Source organism: Otolemur garnettii, unplaced genomic scaffold (genome assembly GCF_000181295.1).
Source record: "Otolemur garnettii isolate 467f Iridium unplaced genomic scaffold, OtoGar3 scaffold00011, whole genome shotgun sequence".
NCBI lineage: Eukaryota > Metazoa > Chordata > Mammalia > Primates > Galagidae > Otolemur > Otolemur garnettii.
This window is the reverse complement of record NW_003852406.1, coordinates 34,364,712-34,381,905: the sequence shown is the minus strand read 5'-3', so window position 1 is coordinate 34,381,905 and position 17,194 is coordinate 34,364,712. Positions and strand designations below refer to the sequence as shown.

At 40.7% G+C, this 17,194-nt stretch overlaps 1 protein-coding gene across 1 annotated transcript in view; it reads left to right on the top strand.

The window, feature by feature from the left end:
- Positions 1–17,194, top strand: part of ADAMTSL3 (ADAMTS like 3) — a 391,341-nt gene that overhangs the window by 182,285 nt on the left and 191,862 nt on the right. Inside the window, exon 7 of the mRNA XM_012801847.2 lies at positions 5,680–5,806. Within this exon, the coding sequence (XP_012657301.1) occupies positions 5,680–5,806 (127 nt within the window). The remainder of the gene's footprint in view (positions 1–5,679; positions 5,807–17,194) is intronic.

The window sequence follows — 17,194 nt, the reverse complement described above, 5'->3', positions numbered from 1 at the left end:
TGTTAATCAGTGGAAACATCAGCCTCTGTCTAAAATGCAGCAGCTTGAGATGGTTAATTTTTTTCTAGTGAAACTATCTCCCAAGGAAGACTGGAACGATTTAAGAAAAATTCATTGACCATTCAGAGGTAAATTATAATATAGTGTCAATTTTGACTGTGAAAACACTTTCAAGAGTGAAAGAGAGGACTATAAAATCCATTCCTCCAGAATTCCCTTTATTTTATTAAAGAAAGGAAAGTATGCTGTATCTTGTTTGGGGGAATCTCTTTTGTAGATGAAGATACTTTGGAAGAATTTAAACTGACACTACTCATGATCCTCCCTTTATAGCTATAAAAATTGAAACTGACAGTACTCATGAAGCTACCTTTATAATCTATAGAACTAGTTAACTTTTAAAAATACCGCTTTCTTTTAAGTCAGACAGTAAACATTTACCTCGAACCCCTCTAACTTCTAGCTTTGTAGTTAGGACTTTGTGTCTCTCCCTTGCCCTGGGAACTTGTTTGACGAGTAATTTCTCTTGTTCTTGCACATTCAGTTTTTCCTCCTCTCCCTGATCCATATCCTCACTTCACAGAAAATAATGTGTTTCTATTCTACAACCTAAAAAGAAGTTAAATAAAGCATTAGGCTAACAAAAAAAAAAAAAGAAAAGAAAATAAAATCTGGTTCAGGAAAGAATGGTCAGTACAACAAGTGTATTGTGCATAGATAGCTTAGCATAAGGAGTCAAAGTCAAATGTCTCTGAACCAGCCCAGAGGGAAACTTCCAGGTGTAGTCATAGTGAGTGGTCAGGGCAGTGGGGGCAACTATGTACCGTGTAAAAGGTGTGAGAGGCCAGAAGTCTGTATCTCAATGTGAAATTTTCAATTTTTAAAATCACCTTGTTATTAATAACCCTGCTTTATCCATTAATGGCTAAATTGTACTCCTGTGTGATATAGGATAGGTTTTCCAGCAGTAAACAACAACCCCCAAAGCTCAGTGGCTCAAAACTATTAAAGGTTCTGTCTTGCTAGTACTCCTTTCGCAGCTACATCAGCAGGGGTCTCTACTCTTAGAATAGCTAAGAAGCCCAGGCTGAGGAAGGCTTTATTAGAACACATTTTCTTTTTTTTTTTATTAAGTCATATATACATAGATCATGAATACATTTATGCCTTTGTGGGATTCAATGTGTTGATTATTTGTAAAAATTGGAGTGCTTACATCCTACTAATTAACATCGCTTTCACCACATTTTCAACGAAATAATAGCAATAATGCAATGGGAACCTGGGACTCACGGGTTGACCCCTAAAACCTCTTATGGCAATGACAGGGATCACATAGATTTACATTTTGTTGCCCAAAGATAGTCGATGAAACTATCAAACTTCTAAGGTGGTAAGGAAGTGTGGTCCTACCCTGGGCTGAAACAGAGCTGCAATGAATGTTTCTGAACATCCCTTGTGACTATCACAGCTCAACATACTCTGATTTTTAAGGCAGAAAAGCTAGATTTTTTACTAAGGTAGAATCCAATTTTCAAAGATCTCAAACAGAAATTGATTCAGAAAAACAATTGTGTTGTTTTTGAAGGATTAAATTAGACTTCTCTGGAAAATTTGTATTTTCCTTGATTTGGATTTGTGCTGCTTATTTAAACACTCTTTTTCTTTTGGCTGATTAGAAAATCATATGCAGGAACTGTGAAATATTTTTTAGCTGACATAATGATTTTCAAATGAGTATTTATTCTAAAAAGCACTGTTAATATATTTAAAATATGTGTTTATGTTATCCACAATCTTGTGTAAATTGTCTTATTACACTGAAGGGTAAGAATCTTGTCTTATTAACTTATATACTCTGTAGTACCTGGTACAATAGAAAATGATTATTTAATTGATGTTAATTAATTTTATGTTTATCAATTAGTAGTTAATAAGTCACTATAATTAAAGATCATGACTTCAGAAGATGTCACAGATGTGGAAAACACTTCAAGAATTTTTTTTTAAGTTGACTATTGTTGACTATGGTGTGATACAAAAGCTAAAAGTCAATAGCCCCTCAATTTACACGGCAGTTCTGGCTTGTAGCCTCTGAATCACAAGGCAACCAGACCTTCTTTTGAAATATCATTTTTCTTTAATGTTTTCACGTGCTTTATTTGGCTGTAAGATTTGGATGAATTATAACTTTAAAAAACTTGAGGAGCATATATAAGTGCTCGGGGAGGTATTCCATTGCCCAAGATCTTGCAAGGCCCAAAATAGTCTTCAAAACAAGCCCCTCCTAGCTCCTAAACCCACACCCCTCTTGGATGACCAGATAGAGGGCGATTCTCATTCTCATGAAATGCAAAGTGCTCAGGGACATGAATGTGTGAGGACAGAGCTTGGCCCAGGAACAGTGTTTCTATAATTTAATGGTAGAATTGCTCCCCTTGGAGAAAGTTGCATGAGCACAAGTTACTCATTGATTGAATCCCAACCATGCAAGTGTGTTTCCAAAATCAATCACTCTTAAGTTATTCCACATGTACTTGTAAATATTAACACAATGGTCCGTGTAACTGTTTTTTTGTTTGTTTGTTTAAGGTACAAGCTATTACTTAAGGTGTATGAAGATACAGCATAGTGTTAAGATTTTAATGTCAGATGACTTGGGTTCTAAAATCATTACTAACATCAAAAATAAATAAATAGGACCTGCTAAGGACATAGTCAGCAAAGCAAACAGACAGCCTTCGCAGTGGGACAAGATAATTGCATGCTATGACAAGGGTGAATAACCCGAGTCCAACAAAGGGCTAATAACCAGAATCTTAAGCAACTTATGCAAATCAACAAGAAAAGGCCAGACAACCCCATTAAAAACTGGGCAAGTGAAATGAACAGCATCTTTTATCATGAGGACAGATGAATGACCAACAGCACATGAAAAAATGCTCATCATCTCTAATTATCAGGGAAATTATATCAAAAACACTTCGAGATATCACCTAATCCCATTGACAATAACCCACATCACAAGGTCCCAAAGCAACAGATGGTGGTGTGGAGGTGGAGAGAAGGGCACACTCATACACTGTTGGTGGAACTGCAAACTAGTACAGCCTTTATAGAAAGAACTAAAAGTAGACCTACCATTTGATCCTGCAATCCTATTACTAGGTGTCTACCCAAGAGAAAAAAAATCATTTTACCATAAGGACATTTACACTTGAATGTTTATAGCAGCCCAATTCATAATTGCAAAGATACTCGAACAACCCCAATGCCTTTCAACACATGAATGGATTAATAAACTGTGGCATATGCATACCACTGAATGCTACTCAGCCATAAAAAAGGTGGAGATTTTGTATCTTTTCTAACAACCTGGATGGATTTGGAGATCACTCTCCTAAGTATCATAGGAATGGAAAAACAAGCATCACGTGTTTGATGTTTAGTACTACTCAAGTACTAAATTGAGTAGATTAACAACTGTGTGCTCATTTGAGAAAAAACTCAAATAAATTGAACAAGTAGCTGCAAGTTCCCACCAGAGGGAAACAGTGCACATGTGTATGGCACATGTCTTAGGTAAAGGAGACAACTGCCATTAGGACTTTACCTTACAAACGCAAACAATGTAACCTAATCACAGGTACCTCATATTTGTCTGAAATATGAGGCTTTGGGAATTTTAGGCTGTCCCAAAATCACCATACATAGGAATGGGAGATTGTAACGAAATGTACCTTCATTTATAAAATATTTACAAAATTTTTTCTACATGTTAGCCACCTTTTTATACACACACATGGGGTCTCCTCTCCCACTCATGGCAAACATATTCCAAAATATCTATTATGATTTTTCCTGCATATGGTGACTGGGGACATCCTATATGTATACTAGCTGTATCATGTAGGCAAATCATTTAACACAGTAATGTTTAGATTCCTTATTTGTAAAATGAAGGTAGATGGTATCTCGCATCTCATTAGATTTCCTTGAAGATTAAATGAAATTATGTGTACAGAATGCATAGTTCCAGGCATAAGGTGAGCATTCAGTAAAAATCAGCTGTTATTAATAATTAATTATCATCTTTATAAAATAATATAATCAGGGTTAAAGGATCTTAAAAGTTATTGAAAGAAGCTACTAACATAATAATTTCATTCCCACCAGGAAGTCTCCTAGCCCATGATTAAATACTTATTATTAGATATCTCTGAGTTTTAAAATGTTCTCATATTGAACTAAATTATGCTTAAATCTGTAGCTCTCACCATTTAGAAGTACAGAGAACAAATATAGACCCTTTCCTCTGACAGCCCTTTGTGAATTTGAAAATATCTCTAATCACAGGCTATTTCTTCAACTTCCTTGGAACTTTTCTTACCTCTTCCTAAAACTTTCATTTGATCTTTCTCCTTCCCTTCAATGCCAAAATTTTAGAAATAACAGAATATAGATGTGGTTTCAGCTTTCTCTGGTTTTATTTTTCTCTACGACATCTTGGTATAGAATGTGCTTCAGCAACTCCCCAAGCTGAAACTTGGGGGTTACTCAAAACAAAACAGAAAACAGACAGAAATAATAAAACTGGCCACATTTTATTAAACACTTACAATGTTCTAGTCACTATACTAAGAGTTTTATGTATCTTTGTCATTTAATCCTTACTAGACCCTCTATGAAGTATATATTGGTATTGTTTTCTTTATTTTACTGTCGATGAAATTGAGTCTCTGAGAGCTTGAATTTTTCAACATTCTGCAGGTCTAAATGGGTGGTGGGTGGTTCAAGATTAGTAAGTGAGCTGTAACACCTTCGAAGTCCTGGCATGTAAACCAGGTTTATAATTGTCAGTTAAGTTGGGTGAATATGGGGAGGAAGAGATAAACAGGTCAGTCAATATTATGGGGCACACATTATATAAAAGACACATTTGTGAAATAATAAATATAAAACAGCATTTTTCTTATATAAGGAAGCTCCCAATGTACACACACGTGCATGTACATATGAAAGTAGCTCATGAAATGAGAAGTGAAAGCAGAATAAACATAGTCTGTATGAGACATCTCTCCTATTAATGCCTTCTGATATTTTAAAAATTGTATATAAATGAATATATAATATAATGAGATAGGGGTAAGTATAGCTAATAACAAGATACATGTAAAACTGGAGACAAGATCTATCAGGAATACAGACAGATATAAAGACATGGACATAGAGATATAGATAAAAAGAGAGACAAACATATTTAAAGAAAATCCATGGACCAGAAAGATATAGATAAAATTCAGGACAGTGTTTATTTGGGAGAGGAAATGAGAGACTAGGACACCTAGGGATGGGGAGAGAGGGGAGAAAGGAAACATCATCTATAATGTTCATTTGTTTCAGGTACATAAAATTATCTGAATAAAAATAAAAATTACAAATGGGAGTTGCTATGGCGGGACAGCTTCAATTCTTAATTTTTTGAGACTTGCATAAGAATCATATGATGATACTCTACTGTAAGAGTTTATATCATTTAGATTTATAAAACTATGTACTCATAAAAAAGAGGCAACCCATAAATTTAAGAAAGACAACATCATAAAAAAAGGTTCTTGAAATAAACGGAGTGGCGCTCCGCTGGCTTCCCACCCCCCTGACCCCTGCTTCTGTTGGCAGGCAGTGGGCTGCGACCGGCAGCTGGGGAGCAGCGCCAAGGAGGACAACTGCGGAGTCTGTGCCGGCGATGGCGCCACCTGCAGGCTTGTGCGGGGACAGTCGAAGTCACACGTTTCTCCTGAAAAAAGTAGGTTTTAAACTCAATGCTATGTTACCATAATAAAGATGCGTTTTTGACCTCTATTACTATACTAGCATTTCCCTAATGCTAACATTTTTAGTTGAAATAACTTTGACCGGTATTCTGAAAATCAGATTTATTCCACAAAGTGTATATCAAATGTTGTTCTCATTATCTCTCAGAAGAGTACTCCCTCTCCAAACCTTTGACAACACAGAATATTTTTAAAAATATTTGCCGATTTTTCAGGTAAATCATGAACGAATTATTTCTTGTATTTTCCTTTGATTGCTAACAAAGTAGATGATATCATCATATATTTATTGGACATTGTTTTTTTTTTCAATTAGCTATTGAAACCATTTACTCACTTTTCTACTCGAATGTTGATCTTTTCCTTACTGTTGAGAGCTTTTAATATCTGATAAATAATAAATTTTGATTGTTATACTTATTTCAAGTGTGATTTACAGTTTTTCTATTTTGTGTTTTTAGAATCAATAGTTTCTAAGTTTTATGTATTCAGAAATTTCCGTCTTTTTATTTTAGTAACTTGTCTTTTTTTATCTTTTAATTTGGGGATCAGTAAATTTTTTTTCTGTAAAGGGTCAGATAATAAATATTTTAGACTTTTCAGGCATATAGTGTCTGCCTCAACTACCCAGTATAGCCACCGCAGGGCCAAAGCACCCACAGATACCTAAAAACAAGTGGGCATGACTCCATTCCAATAAAACTTGATTTACAAATGTAGCCTGCAGGCTTAATTTGGCCCTCGGGTTGTAGTTTGTTGACCTGTACTTTAAAGGGAAGAAATTGTTCATGCATGTTTTCTGCTAGTACTTTTATGATTTTGTTTTTCTGCTTTTAAACCTTTTATTCATTTTAATTTAGTTTGATATAACTTATGAAGTTGGGATCTTATATATTCCTCCAAATAGGGAGAACATTGTAGTGCAGGGTTTTTCAAGCATAGGAAACACAAAGTCGGTGGCATGACACTAGCAGAAAGCCTGGATTTTTTGAGGAACTACTAATATGATGCACTGGCATGAATGCACATTAAATATCATGAATATAAGACAGAATGGCATTTAGGAGTTGGCCATAAAAGCCTTCATTATTACATTTTATATTTCAGGTGAAGTGGAGTCATTAAAGCAATTTAGGCAGGGGAGTAACCTGGATAGATTGTCTTTTAATAAAATAATTCTGGGGGCCTGTGGGGACTGTATTACCTGTGAAGTGAGGCTGGAAGCAAAGAGTCCAAATGGGAAGCTTTTTTTTTTTTTTTTAGAGACAAAAATCTCACTTTATCACCGTTGGTAGGATGCTGTGGCATCACAGCTCACAGCAACTTCAAAGTCCTGGGCTTAGGTGATTCTCCTGCCTCAGCCTCCCAAGTAGCTGGGACTACAGGCACCTGCCACAGCACCCAGCTATTTTTTTGTTGCAGTTTGGCCAGCGCCAGGTTTGAACCCACCACCCTCGGTATGTAGGGCTGGTGCCCCACCCACTGAGCCACAGGCGCTGCCAAAAATACTGCCAAAGAGCATTTGAAACAATGAAGTCTTGGTCTAGGGTAGCCCAGAAGGGATATAGATGAAGGAGCAGTTGGAGAGATAGATATTTAGAAGGTAGAATGAGCATGGTTACCTAATTCTTTGAATAAGGAAAGAAAAACAAAAGAGAAAAAAGAAGCTAAAATGGTGTCAGTTCAACAACCTGAGCAGCTGGGTAGATGTTGCTGTCAATTTGGGTAGGGAATTCACAAAGAGGAGACATTTATAAAGGTGAAAGCCCATATCCCTGGATTTTTTTTCTCTCTAGAATTTTGGCCCTGTAAGTATCCAATAACTTAGTACCTTTCCGATGCCTTCAAACAGATTTTGTTTGTGGTCGGAAGGTTGCTGTGAAACATGTTAGCCCATCACGACTGAGAGCAAAATTCCCTTGTTTTTGGTATTCGCTTAGAAATGAGAGTGAATCCATCCAAAGAGAGCATAGCAGAAGGTTGTAAGTTGTGTGCCGATGAGCACCTGCAGTCTGAGCATGTAGCCAAGAAAGAAATTTAGGGAAATTCTGAGAAGGAATGAAGAGAGCAGGCAGGTGAATGCAGGTGGTAATGGTCTCCTGGAATAGGCCCCAAATTTCCCTTTGGAAATTTGAAGGTCATTAGTCTAGGATGACCAGACGTCCCGATTTTGGCGGGACAGTCCTGCTTTTCAACGATTTGTCCCAGTGTCCCTTGGCGTTTTAAAAAAGTCCCGATTTTTGGAAAGAATGCACGAAGGGGCTGGAGAACAAGAAGGGAATATACGGTTTTCGGCCGCCATATGGCTATTTCGCCTGAATATGAATTTTATATTATTTTTGTTAATTTTATAATGTTAAACTGTAATAAATAATTGCTGAGAAGCGATTATCCAGAACTGCTTATCAAAGTTTGCCTTGTTGTCAGGCCCCGCCCGGCACCTCCGCTTCGCCCCTGCTCCGCCCTCGCTCCGCCCCCCGGCCATGTGGTCCCGCCTTACAGATGTTAGAATCTCGTCACCCTACATTAGTGCCATTAAGCAAGGGTGATTACAATTAATTTCAGGCTGAAAGGTTGGTTGCAACAGGTCAATAAATGAAGACAAGGGGAGAATATAGAGAACGAAGCATTTGTCCAGGACAAGAGGAGGGATACTTAGGCCACTACAAAAGTTTTGAGACAGACTGTGTTATGGTACATTATTTCACTTCCAAGAAACAAGAGTTGACAGCGTCCTTCCTCGTTCCCCCCTGCAAGTTTCAGCTTGCTTGGCCTATCAGTCTTGCTGTAAGAGCTTCATTTGTTTTTGTCAGTGTGGATTTTGCTTTTCTTGATTTTTGTGTATCTCAACACTTTCCCTGACACCATGTCAACTGCAGGAGAGAAATTAAATGAGTTCCAGCCTATTGGGTTCATTGGACTCTTGAGTAAGAGGTAGAGTTAAGTGTTAAGAGGGTGGGCTCAGAGACCTGTGTTCCCAAGGAGGAAAGGAACAGAAGGAACTCTCCAATGACGGTGAAAAGAGAGATGAGGAGCTGTAAGGGCCCTGCTGAGATCAGATACGGTGAATCTGTGGGAGTTCCAATCCATGGACATCATAAAGGAGGTCGCTTTGAATAGTGGTGTGTCAGTGTAGAATGCATTGTACTGCAAATCACAGAAAATGCATTATGAACAGAATTCATGTGTCTCCTCTGTCAGGAAGTCTACAGGAGGCATTCATGGCTTGGGACACTGTTCTGATATATCTCTCAGGAGCCAGGTCAGCATAGTCAGAGTGCTGCCACCGGCCTGGCTGCAAAGTCGTTCTGGGCACTGTGATGTGACATCTGCACATACTGCATACTAAGTGCATCTGCATACTAAGAGCAAAGGCATTCTTTAATTCTGTGTTATTTATTCAGGAAGGGAAGTCTTCCCCAGAGAATTTTGCTTCATTGACTGTGGCACGTAACACCCAGCTTCTAAGGAGGTGGGAAACCAAGTACTTAACATTCTTTCCATTCTGTTATTACTAATATTGAATAATGCTTTGTAACAGTGTTTTCTTCATGCATATCTTATCATTTAATTCTACTGGTATTGTGGTTTTGATAATGTCATACCCATTTTACAAATGAGGAAACTGAGGACAACAAAAGTTAAGAAACATCTCCTGTAATTAATTAAGAAAAGCAACATGGGGAAGTGGTTAAGAAATTGGAGTCTTGGGCCAGAATGCCTGAGTGTAAATTCTGGGTCTGTTGTTTATACTACCTGTGTAAGCAGAGCAAGTTATTTAACTTCCATGTGTATCTTGGATTTCTCATTTTTAACCAGGAATAAGAGTAACACTGCCTTTGTAGAGCTATTGTTGGCAGGAATAAATACATCAGTCCATGCTGAGCATTCCACATGCATTGGTACCTAAAGAGTGTTCAGGAAATCCTAGCAGTATTTTTATTAAAAATGCTACTTATTTGGGTACCAAAGGATATCACCCTTCTTATACACTTTAAATGTATACCCTTAAATGGATATTTGTAAACATATTTTTAAATCAATAGTTGATCCACCTGGGAATTTATTTTAAGGAATCTGCTGATAAGTATGGAGAAAAACCTTGGAAGTGTCAGAAAGAGTGAAGGGTAGGAGAAAGCAAAGCTTGAGGGTACACCTCGGGGGAAGACAGCTTGAAAGACGGGGTGTACTGAAAGAAGTTCATTCAGAGGGGCTTATGGCAAGAGGATGAAGGGAAGAGGACAGCCAAATCAGGGTGCCAGGGAGGTGCCTGGAGTTAGCATTGGCCTTAAAAAGCTTAGAAATGTCATCAGAAAAGACCTTGTTTTGTCAAGGTCCAAGAGAGATTGGAAATAGAGATAATTTAAATTGAACTAGGGTAGAAGCTGAGTGAATGTGCCAAGAAACCAGCCCTTCCTGGGAGAAGTATGCAGAGGAGGCCCTGAAGTGCAGGGTAGCTCTCTCCTCCCTGGCCCTCTCACATACTGATTCTCAGTTTGGGGATAATAGATCCTTTTCAAAATCCACTGAAAAGTAAAATTGCATGTGTACTTATAAACCCAAAATTTGTCCTTCTGATATTGTGGGGCTGGGCCCAGACCCCTGATGCTCATTTACTATATTCCAGGTTAAGAACCCTTGAAACGTTTAAAGTTTTTGATCAGTTTATATGAAGAAAGGAGAAGGGAACTGGAGTTGCAGGGCGTGAGTGACATGGTATGAGCCAGGGCATCCCGCAGGACACTGCTATTTCATCAGGTTCTAAACGTGTGCTTGAGCTGAGTATGGAGGTGGCGAAGGTTCCTGCCTGCATGAATATACGGTGCTTCTTCTCGGTTCTCATGACGGCCCCTTCATGTCTGTTACTGCGCTGCACCAGGCCAGCTGAAGCTGTTTTTGGCTGGGATTTTCCCTAGCCATATGGAAGCACTTCCCTATAATCATGCTTGTGTGAAAGAAATGTGGGGAATGAAGCCATGTCCACCCCTCAACCCTCGGTGTGCATCACCAGGACTGCAGAGTCCATGCAGCTCCTGCGTCCACACCTTGCCAAGCCAGCATTCCTGTCCTCCCTGGGACTCACCCAGACTCAGGACACAGCAGGGAGATGCCGCTGGCACAGCCCCATGCTGGAGAAAGTACACAGGGCTGCACACAGGATATCGCTCCCATTGTTCAATGAGGCAGACAAGGTGTGGGAGCCTCTAGCCAAAACCTTTGCTATGAGAAGAATCAGAAATTAATCCAGATACAACACACAAATTTCCTGTTGAGAGAAAGCAGAGAGACAGAACTAACAATGGCATAAATAGGTTTGGATGTTGGAAAAGGGAACTAGAGGCCACTCAATTTTAAAGAGAGAAAACTCTGAAAACAGCAACAAAGAAGCTAACACACCTATTTGGAGAGTCTTGACCCGGCATTTAAGGACTTGGTCATTTTTCCAGGCGTGACCCTCATTTCGGTCTTGTCCATGTAAGGGCATGCACAGAACAGGCAAATAAACAAACCAGCTCAGCCTCACCCGTTCTAGGCTTCTTGTCCATATTTACAGGGCAGCTACTGAGCCCTGCTGACATAGTAACCCCTAAGACCAGCTTGGAACTCCAGCACTCCACTCACTCAGCTTCTGACACTGTGGAAGATGACCACACCCTCCTCTGAAGCATCTCTGACAGAAATAGAATCCTGGGCTAGGTGGATTGTGGGGCTGCCTTAAGGATTGCCTGCCCATACAAGGTATCCTTAATGCTATTTTTTCTCTTCATACACTGTTCATTGCTCATTTGACTGTCACTTCCAGAGATAATCTGTGAATTTAACTCATCCCGGAACAGGGGAGGATGTATCAGAAATAAAGTGTGTGCAGTGTGGTTAGCAAGTTGGGCTTCATTCTCCTGGTTTTCTCACATGGTCTTCTTCTATGGCTGCGTTCATTTTCTCGTATGAGAGTGTGACTGGTAGTACTCCTATCCCAGAGCTGTGGCTGGGAAATGAATATTCAAACCAAAGACCTGGATCCGTTTAATGGGACCTCTGTCCCCATTTAATTCCACGCGAGAGGGTGGTCTGGAAGAAAGATCTGGGGACTAGATCCCATGAGCCCTGGGTTCTAGCCCTTGTCTAGCTCTTTTGAATGTTTTTGTGTGCTTCTCTCTGTGTGAAGAGAAATAAAAGGAAATGGCACGTAGGCCCTGCTGAGTGGGGATATCATGGATTGTGTTTTGCGTGGAGGGTGGCGGAGCAGACTGTGAGCTCCCTGCCTCTTCTTGAACTGCTTTCATGTTGTGATAAGATCCACACCCCTTTCCAAAGCCTTTAAATCTTTGTATCGTCTGTGCTGCCATCTGTCCCTCACTCCCTAATCTCCAGTTGCTCTGTCTTTCTGGGAGATTCTGGAACAACACATATCATTGCACCCACCCAGCAGTCACCACACAGGGAATATGCTTCTTCCAGCTCTTCTTTGACCTTGAGCACAAGTGTCAAGGAGGCTTTCTCTGACCACTCTAAGTAAAGTAGGCCCTTCTTCTGTTTAGCTTTTATTGAGAGAAGTAATTATTTAATTAATTCATTTGTTTAGCTTGTCTCTCCTGATAATAAGCTTTGCCAGAGCAGGTCCCATATCTATCCTATGCACCATTTTACTCCTGGTGGTGGTGTGGTACTGGCCACATCACAGGAGCTCAGTTAATGTTGAATAAATGAACACATGCTCTTTGCCAGAGACAATACTGCTTCCTGTTATGATTTCAATCGGACTAAATGATGTTGTGCAATAGAACTGTACTGGAAGCCAAAGACTAGGGTAATAACCTCTGCTTGGCCTTTAGTAATCTGCGATCTTAGGCAAGAAGCTTGGCTTTTTATCTGCATAGTAAGGATATTAGCCTGGATGATTTCTAAGACCTCTTCTAACTTAGGGACTCTATTAAGCATATCTGTGATTTATTCCTTTCTCATTTGAAAAAAAAAAATCTTGGGAATGAATGGAAGTTACAGAAACAAGACCCATGATCTTATATGAAGGTATTTTGCAAAGTTTTAATGAAAACTTTTGATAGAGATGGCTTGTCTTTGGTCTTCAAGGGTCCAGGAAAGTTTGAAAGGGTGACACCACAAGAGTGAGTTGGTGTGAAGTCTCCTCTTATATCCCATGAACTGCTATTTCATTAATCTTTTATCTCATGGTGCTATCACTTACCCACATGGGAGGGTTTTGTTTGTGCCCTGTGCTTTTCATAGGCCCATGAGCCCCTCACAGACCTCTCCACATGGCCAGTACCTGCCACCTAGTATGTTCTCAGTACAGGCGGGTTGTTTTGACCTGTACAAAATGGAGGAGCCTGCTTAGACCAGCACCCCTGTGGCAGCCAGTCCTGAGGACTGTGAATTCATAGCTTAGACCAGCACCTGTATGGCAGCCAGTCCTGAGGACTGAATTAACAGCAGAAGCAGCCTGTTGGCAGCCCAGCCCTGCAACACCTAGGGTCATGCAGGAGACCTGACATCTATGAACCAGATGAGATTATTATTATAAAGAGTTAGAATCCAGACCATAATAGTAATAGTGGCTTCAAGAGACTGTGTGGTTAGGATGGGCCAGGCACTGTGTAGGCATGTCTTACACATGACGTTTTTCCCTACTAAACTACCACCAGGTGGGCATTATTCTGACCTCCCCATTTATCAAGTGGAGAAATGGGCTCAGTGCAAGTACGTGCCTTGTTTAAGGATCTCACAACTAGTGAGTGGCCAAGAGCCCGTGTACTTAACCACGCTCCCCAACTATCTTCCCTGGGAAGTTAGGTGAGCGTGAGGTGACAGGTGTACTGAGGCCCACAGTGACTGGGAAAGAACAAAGTTGCAGAAAAGTGGAATCAGAGAGGGGGCAAAGGCTGCCTTGTTGGAACTGCCCTTTGCACCCTTTGGCAGAGCCTGGCTCCATGGTTTCTAACCACAAGGGCACATCAGGGTCATCTGGGGACCTTGTCCCATGTTCTAATCCTTCAGGCCTCACCCTAAAATTTCTGAGGAGGAAATCGGGGCATTTGGAGGTCGCCCAGCTTCCCAGGTGGCTCTTGCATGATGATGCTGGGAAACATCTGGGCAGAAATGTGTCATTAGTGGCTATACATGGTACCCCCTGTCCTGCAGGCTGTACAAGGCGTGCCCTGGACGCAGTGGGAGGGCATTCAGCACTGGGCGCTGGGCCTGCACCTGCTCTTTCAGGTACAGGTATCTCAAGCCAGTACATAAACGCACTTGCAGGCTGGGCGCAGACATCCCTGTGTAGACACAGGCTGCAGGCTGAGGTCACTCACTCGTTTGCAGATGCAGCAGTCAGAGACTTTTACAGAGCAGTCTAATGGCTGAAAGCAGGAATGAGGGAGGGGAAGCAGTTTGCAGCTCGCGCGCGTCTGGATATGCTCATCAAAGCAGATCCCTGCCGTGTTCCTTCTCTACTTTGTAAAATAAAATGCAGTTAATTCCCTCCTTTTACTTCTGCTCCTGCTCAGCGGCACTTTCATGTTTCTCTCTTGGATCTGCAGAGACAGTGGGTATAGACAGTCCCACGGTCAGCCTGGCTGTGCCCTGACACTCCCCTCTTTCACCTTCCAAATTTCCCCACTGCCCCTATGGGGTGACAGATGAACTTGGAGTAAACTTGACTACCCTATTTTTGAGAAATCCTCAGCCCTTGTTCTACACAATGCCATTCAAGGTAACTCTCTTTAGTCTAAGCAATGTGGTCATGGGTGTTTTCTGTTTACAAAATGCTTTTGCACCTATTATCTCATTATAAAGGAATTTGTTCATTTAAAATAAAGTATATTGTTTATGATTTTCCTGTTGGGTTCAATTATTTTTAGCATTTATTCAGATACTGTCTTCCTTTTTTTTTTTTGAGACAGGGTCAAAGGCATAGTAAATGCCCAAGCTGGAGTGGAGGGACATGATGTCATAGCTCACTGTAACCTCACACTCCTGGATCAAGTGATTCTCTTGCCCCATCCTCTTGGGAGCTAAGATCACAGGTATAATATCAGGCCTGAATAAAGTTTAAAAGATTTTTTAAAAGTATTAGATGGAATCTCACTGTATTGCATTGGCTAGTCTTGAACTCCTGGCCTTAACCTCCCACCTCACCTCCCAAAGTGTTGGGATTATAAGCATGACCCCCATGTCCAGCCACTTTTATTCCTTTCTAAAAAACTAATTCAGTCCTAGGGAATTGTGTGTGTGTGTGTGTGTTTGAACCTAAATAGCAAAAGAAAGAAAGAAATGCAAGGTCAAGAAAAGTTACCACCACCCAAAACAAAACCAACAGAAAAGTGGGCGTGAGGCTGTCAGAGTGAGAGTAGCTAAGACATGTTTTTTGTTGTATCACTTTGGAATGCATATATGTAGGTTGGTGAGTTCTAGAAAATAAATGGTCTGGTAAAGATTATAATCCGTCTGGGCTGAAACTGATATTTATTGATTAGCTAATATTGTGTGGACAATTTATTTCCTGTACATCTTGCTACTTAGCAAAGCTGTAATCTGCAGCAGGAAATGAGACATAGAAAAAATATGAGAGAACAGCTGGACTTGAGCATTTCTGTGTGGGAGGGAAAGTCAGTGAAAGCAAACTTCATCTTAGGTCAGTCCAGTGATTGCAAAATCAAACAAGTGAAACCCATAAAATGAATCTGTCATGAGCGTTCTTGTGATGGGTGAGTTTGAGTTTATACTGTGCAGCTTTAAGAACACAGTTTTTGCTTCAGACCGCAGTTCTACTGCTAGGGACTCTGTGTTCTTGGGCAAGTCACTTTAAACTTGGAAAACTTGTTTTCTTAATTGTAGAAATAGGTTTTCATTGGAATGAATGAGGTAATTTATCTCAAGTTACTGAGCCTGGTGCCTGAGGGCACAGTAAATGCTCAACATGGTTTAATAATAACTTGCACTTACCGAGCCCCTCATGGGTGCCAGGTTGTTTTCTAAGCCCTTTCCATATATTACCTCATTGAACACTCAGAGCAATCCTCTGGAACAGGTGGTCCTATTATCCTCATTTTTTCAAATGTAACCAGGGCACAGAGAAGGCCAGCAACTTGCCCAAGGTCACATAGTGATTGGCAGTGCTGGAGTTTCCAACCCATGTTGCCTGGCCCCAGAGTCTGTGAACATAACCACTATTTCATATATCCCCTCCTAGTTGTTTATAGAGTAAAAATAATGCAAAAGGCATTTAGAGAATGACAAGAAGAAGCCCCGGAGGACAGCAAAATGAGCAGCAGTATCGAGGATCTCTTAACCCCAAATTTCAATGAGAAGGTTTTGGAATAATTGCAAACAAAGGCAGTGTTCAGTGGGAACCAGTTGCCACCATCAACAACAGTAAGTCTGGGTGTTCCCAGACCTTGGCCTGCTGTCATCAGCACCAGGACGTGGCAGAGAAGAAGCCTTTGCTCCACTCGGTATGTTTCCAGTTGTTGGATTCTGCTACATTAGAAAGCACTGCATTTTTAAGCAAGCTCAGAATCAGACCTGTTTGGCAGTGCCATCTGCATCCCTGTGGTAGGAGGTCCCAGGTGGTCTCTGTCAAGCCTAGAAACAGTGACCTGGTTGGCAGTGCCACCCGCATGCCCAGGGTAGGAGGTCTCGTGGTCTCTGTCAAGCCTGGAAACCGTTGCCTCTGTTGGATTCGCTGTGGCTCCCACACTGTGGGCTTTGCTCAGGGTCTGGCTCCAAAACGAGGGGGATGTACTGGGAGGCCACTGATCTGGGATTTATAAGTGGCCCATTTTTAATAGGTGAGATAAAGAAAGCATGGGAAGCAGTATTTATATCAGAACCAGTACAATTTTAGGCAAAAAAATGAGTATTTTATGTCCATTAATAATCAAAAAGGAAATGGCCCAAAGATTGTCTGTATCAAGTACCACTACATCAAAATACGTAACAAAAACCCCCCATAGGTATGTATGCAGTAAGAAACTGAAATAAGTAAAACTGCTGTGAAAAACTTTAACACATTTAGGTCGATGAAAACTGCACAGAATCTGCACAGTGTAATTGTTAATGTCACACTAATGGGTACGCATTGAGCCTTGTATGTTGAGGGAGTATTCCTTTGTTTCAAGTCACTTTGTGGACCATTTACAAAAACTGATTCTGCAAAGAAGGTTGTAATAAAAGAAAATAAATCCCAATACAGCAACAACTACCTGAGGAAACCCCACCCTCCAGCTGCACCCACCCCTCCCCTGCTCCCTGCCTTCACAGTGGCCCCACCCTGCGGCTGCTCCCACCTATCCCCTGCTCCCTGCCTTCACAGCGACCCTACCCCGTGGCTGCACCCACCCCTCCCC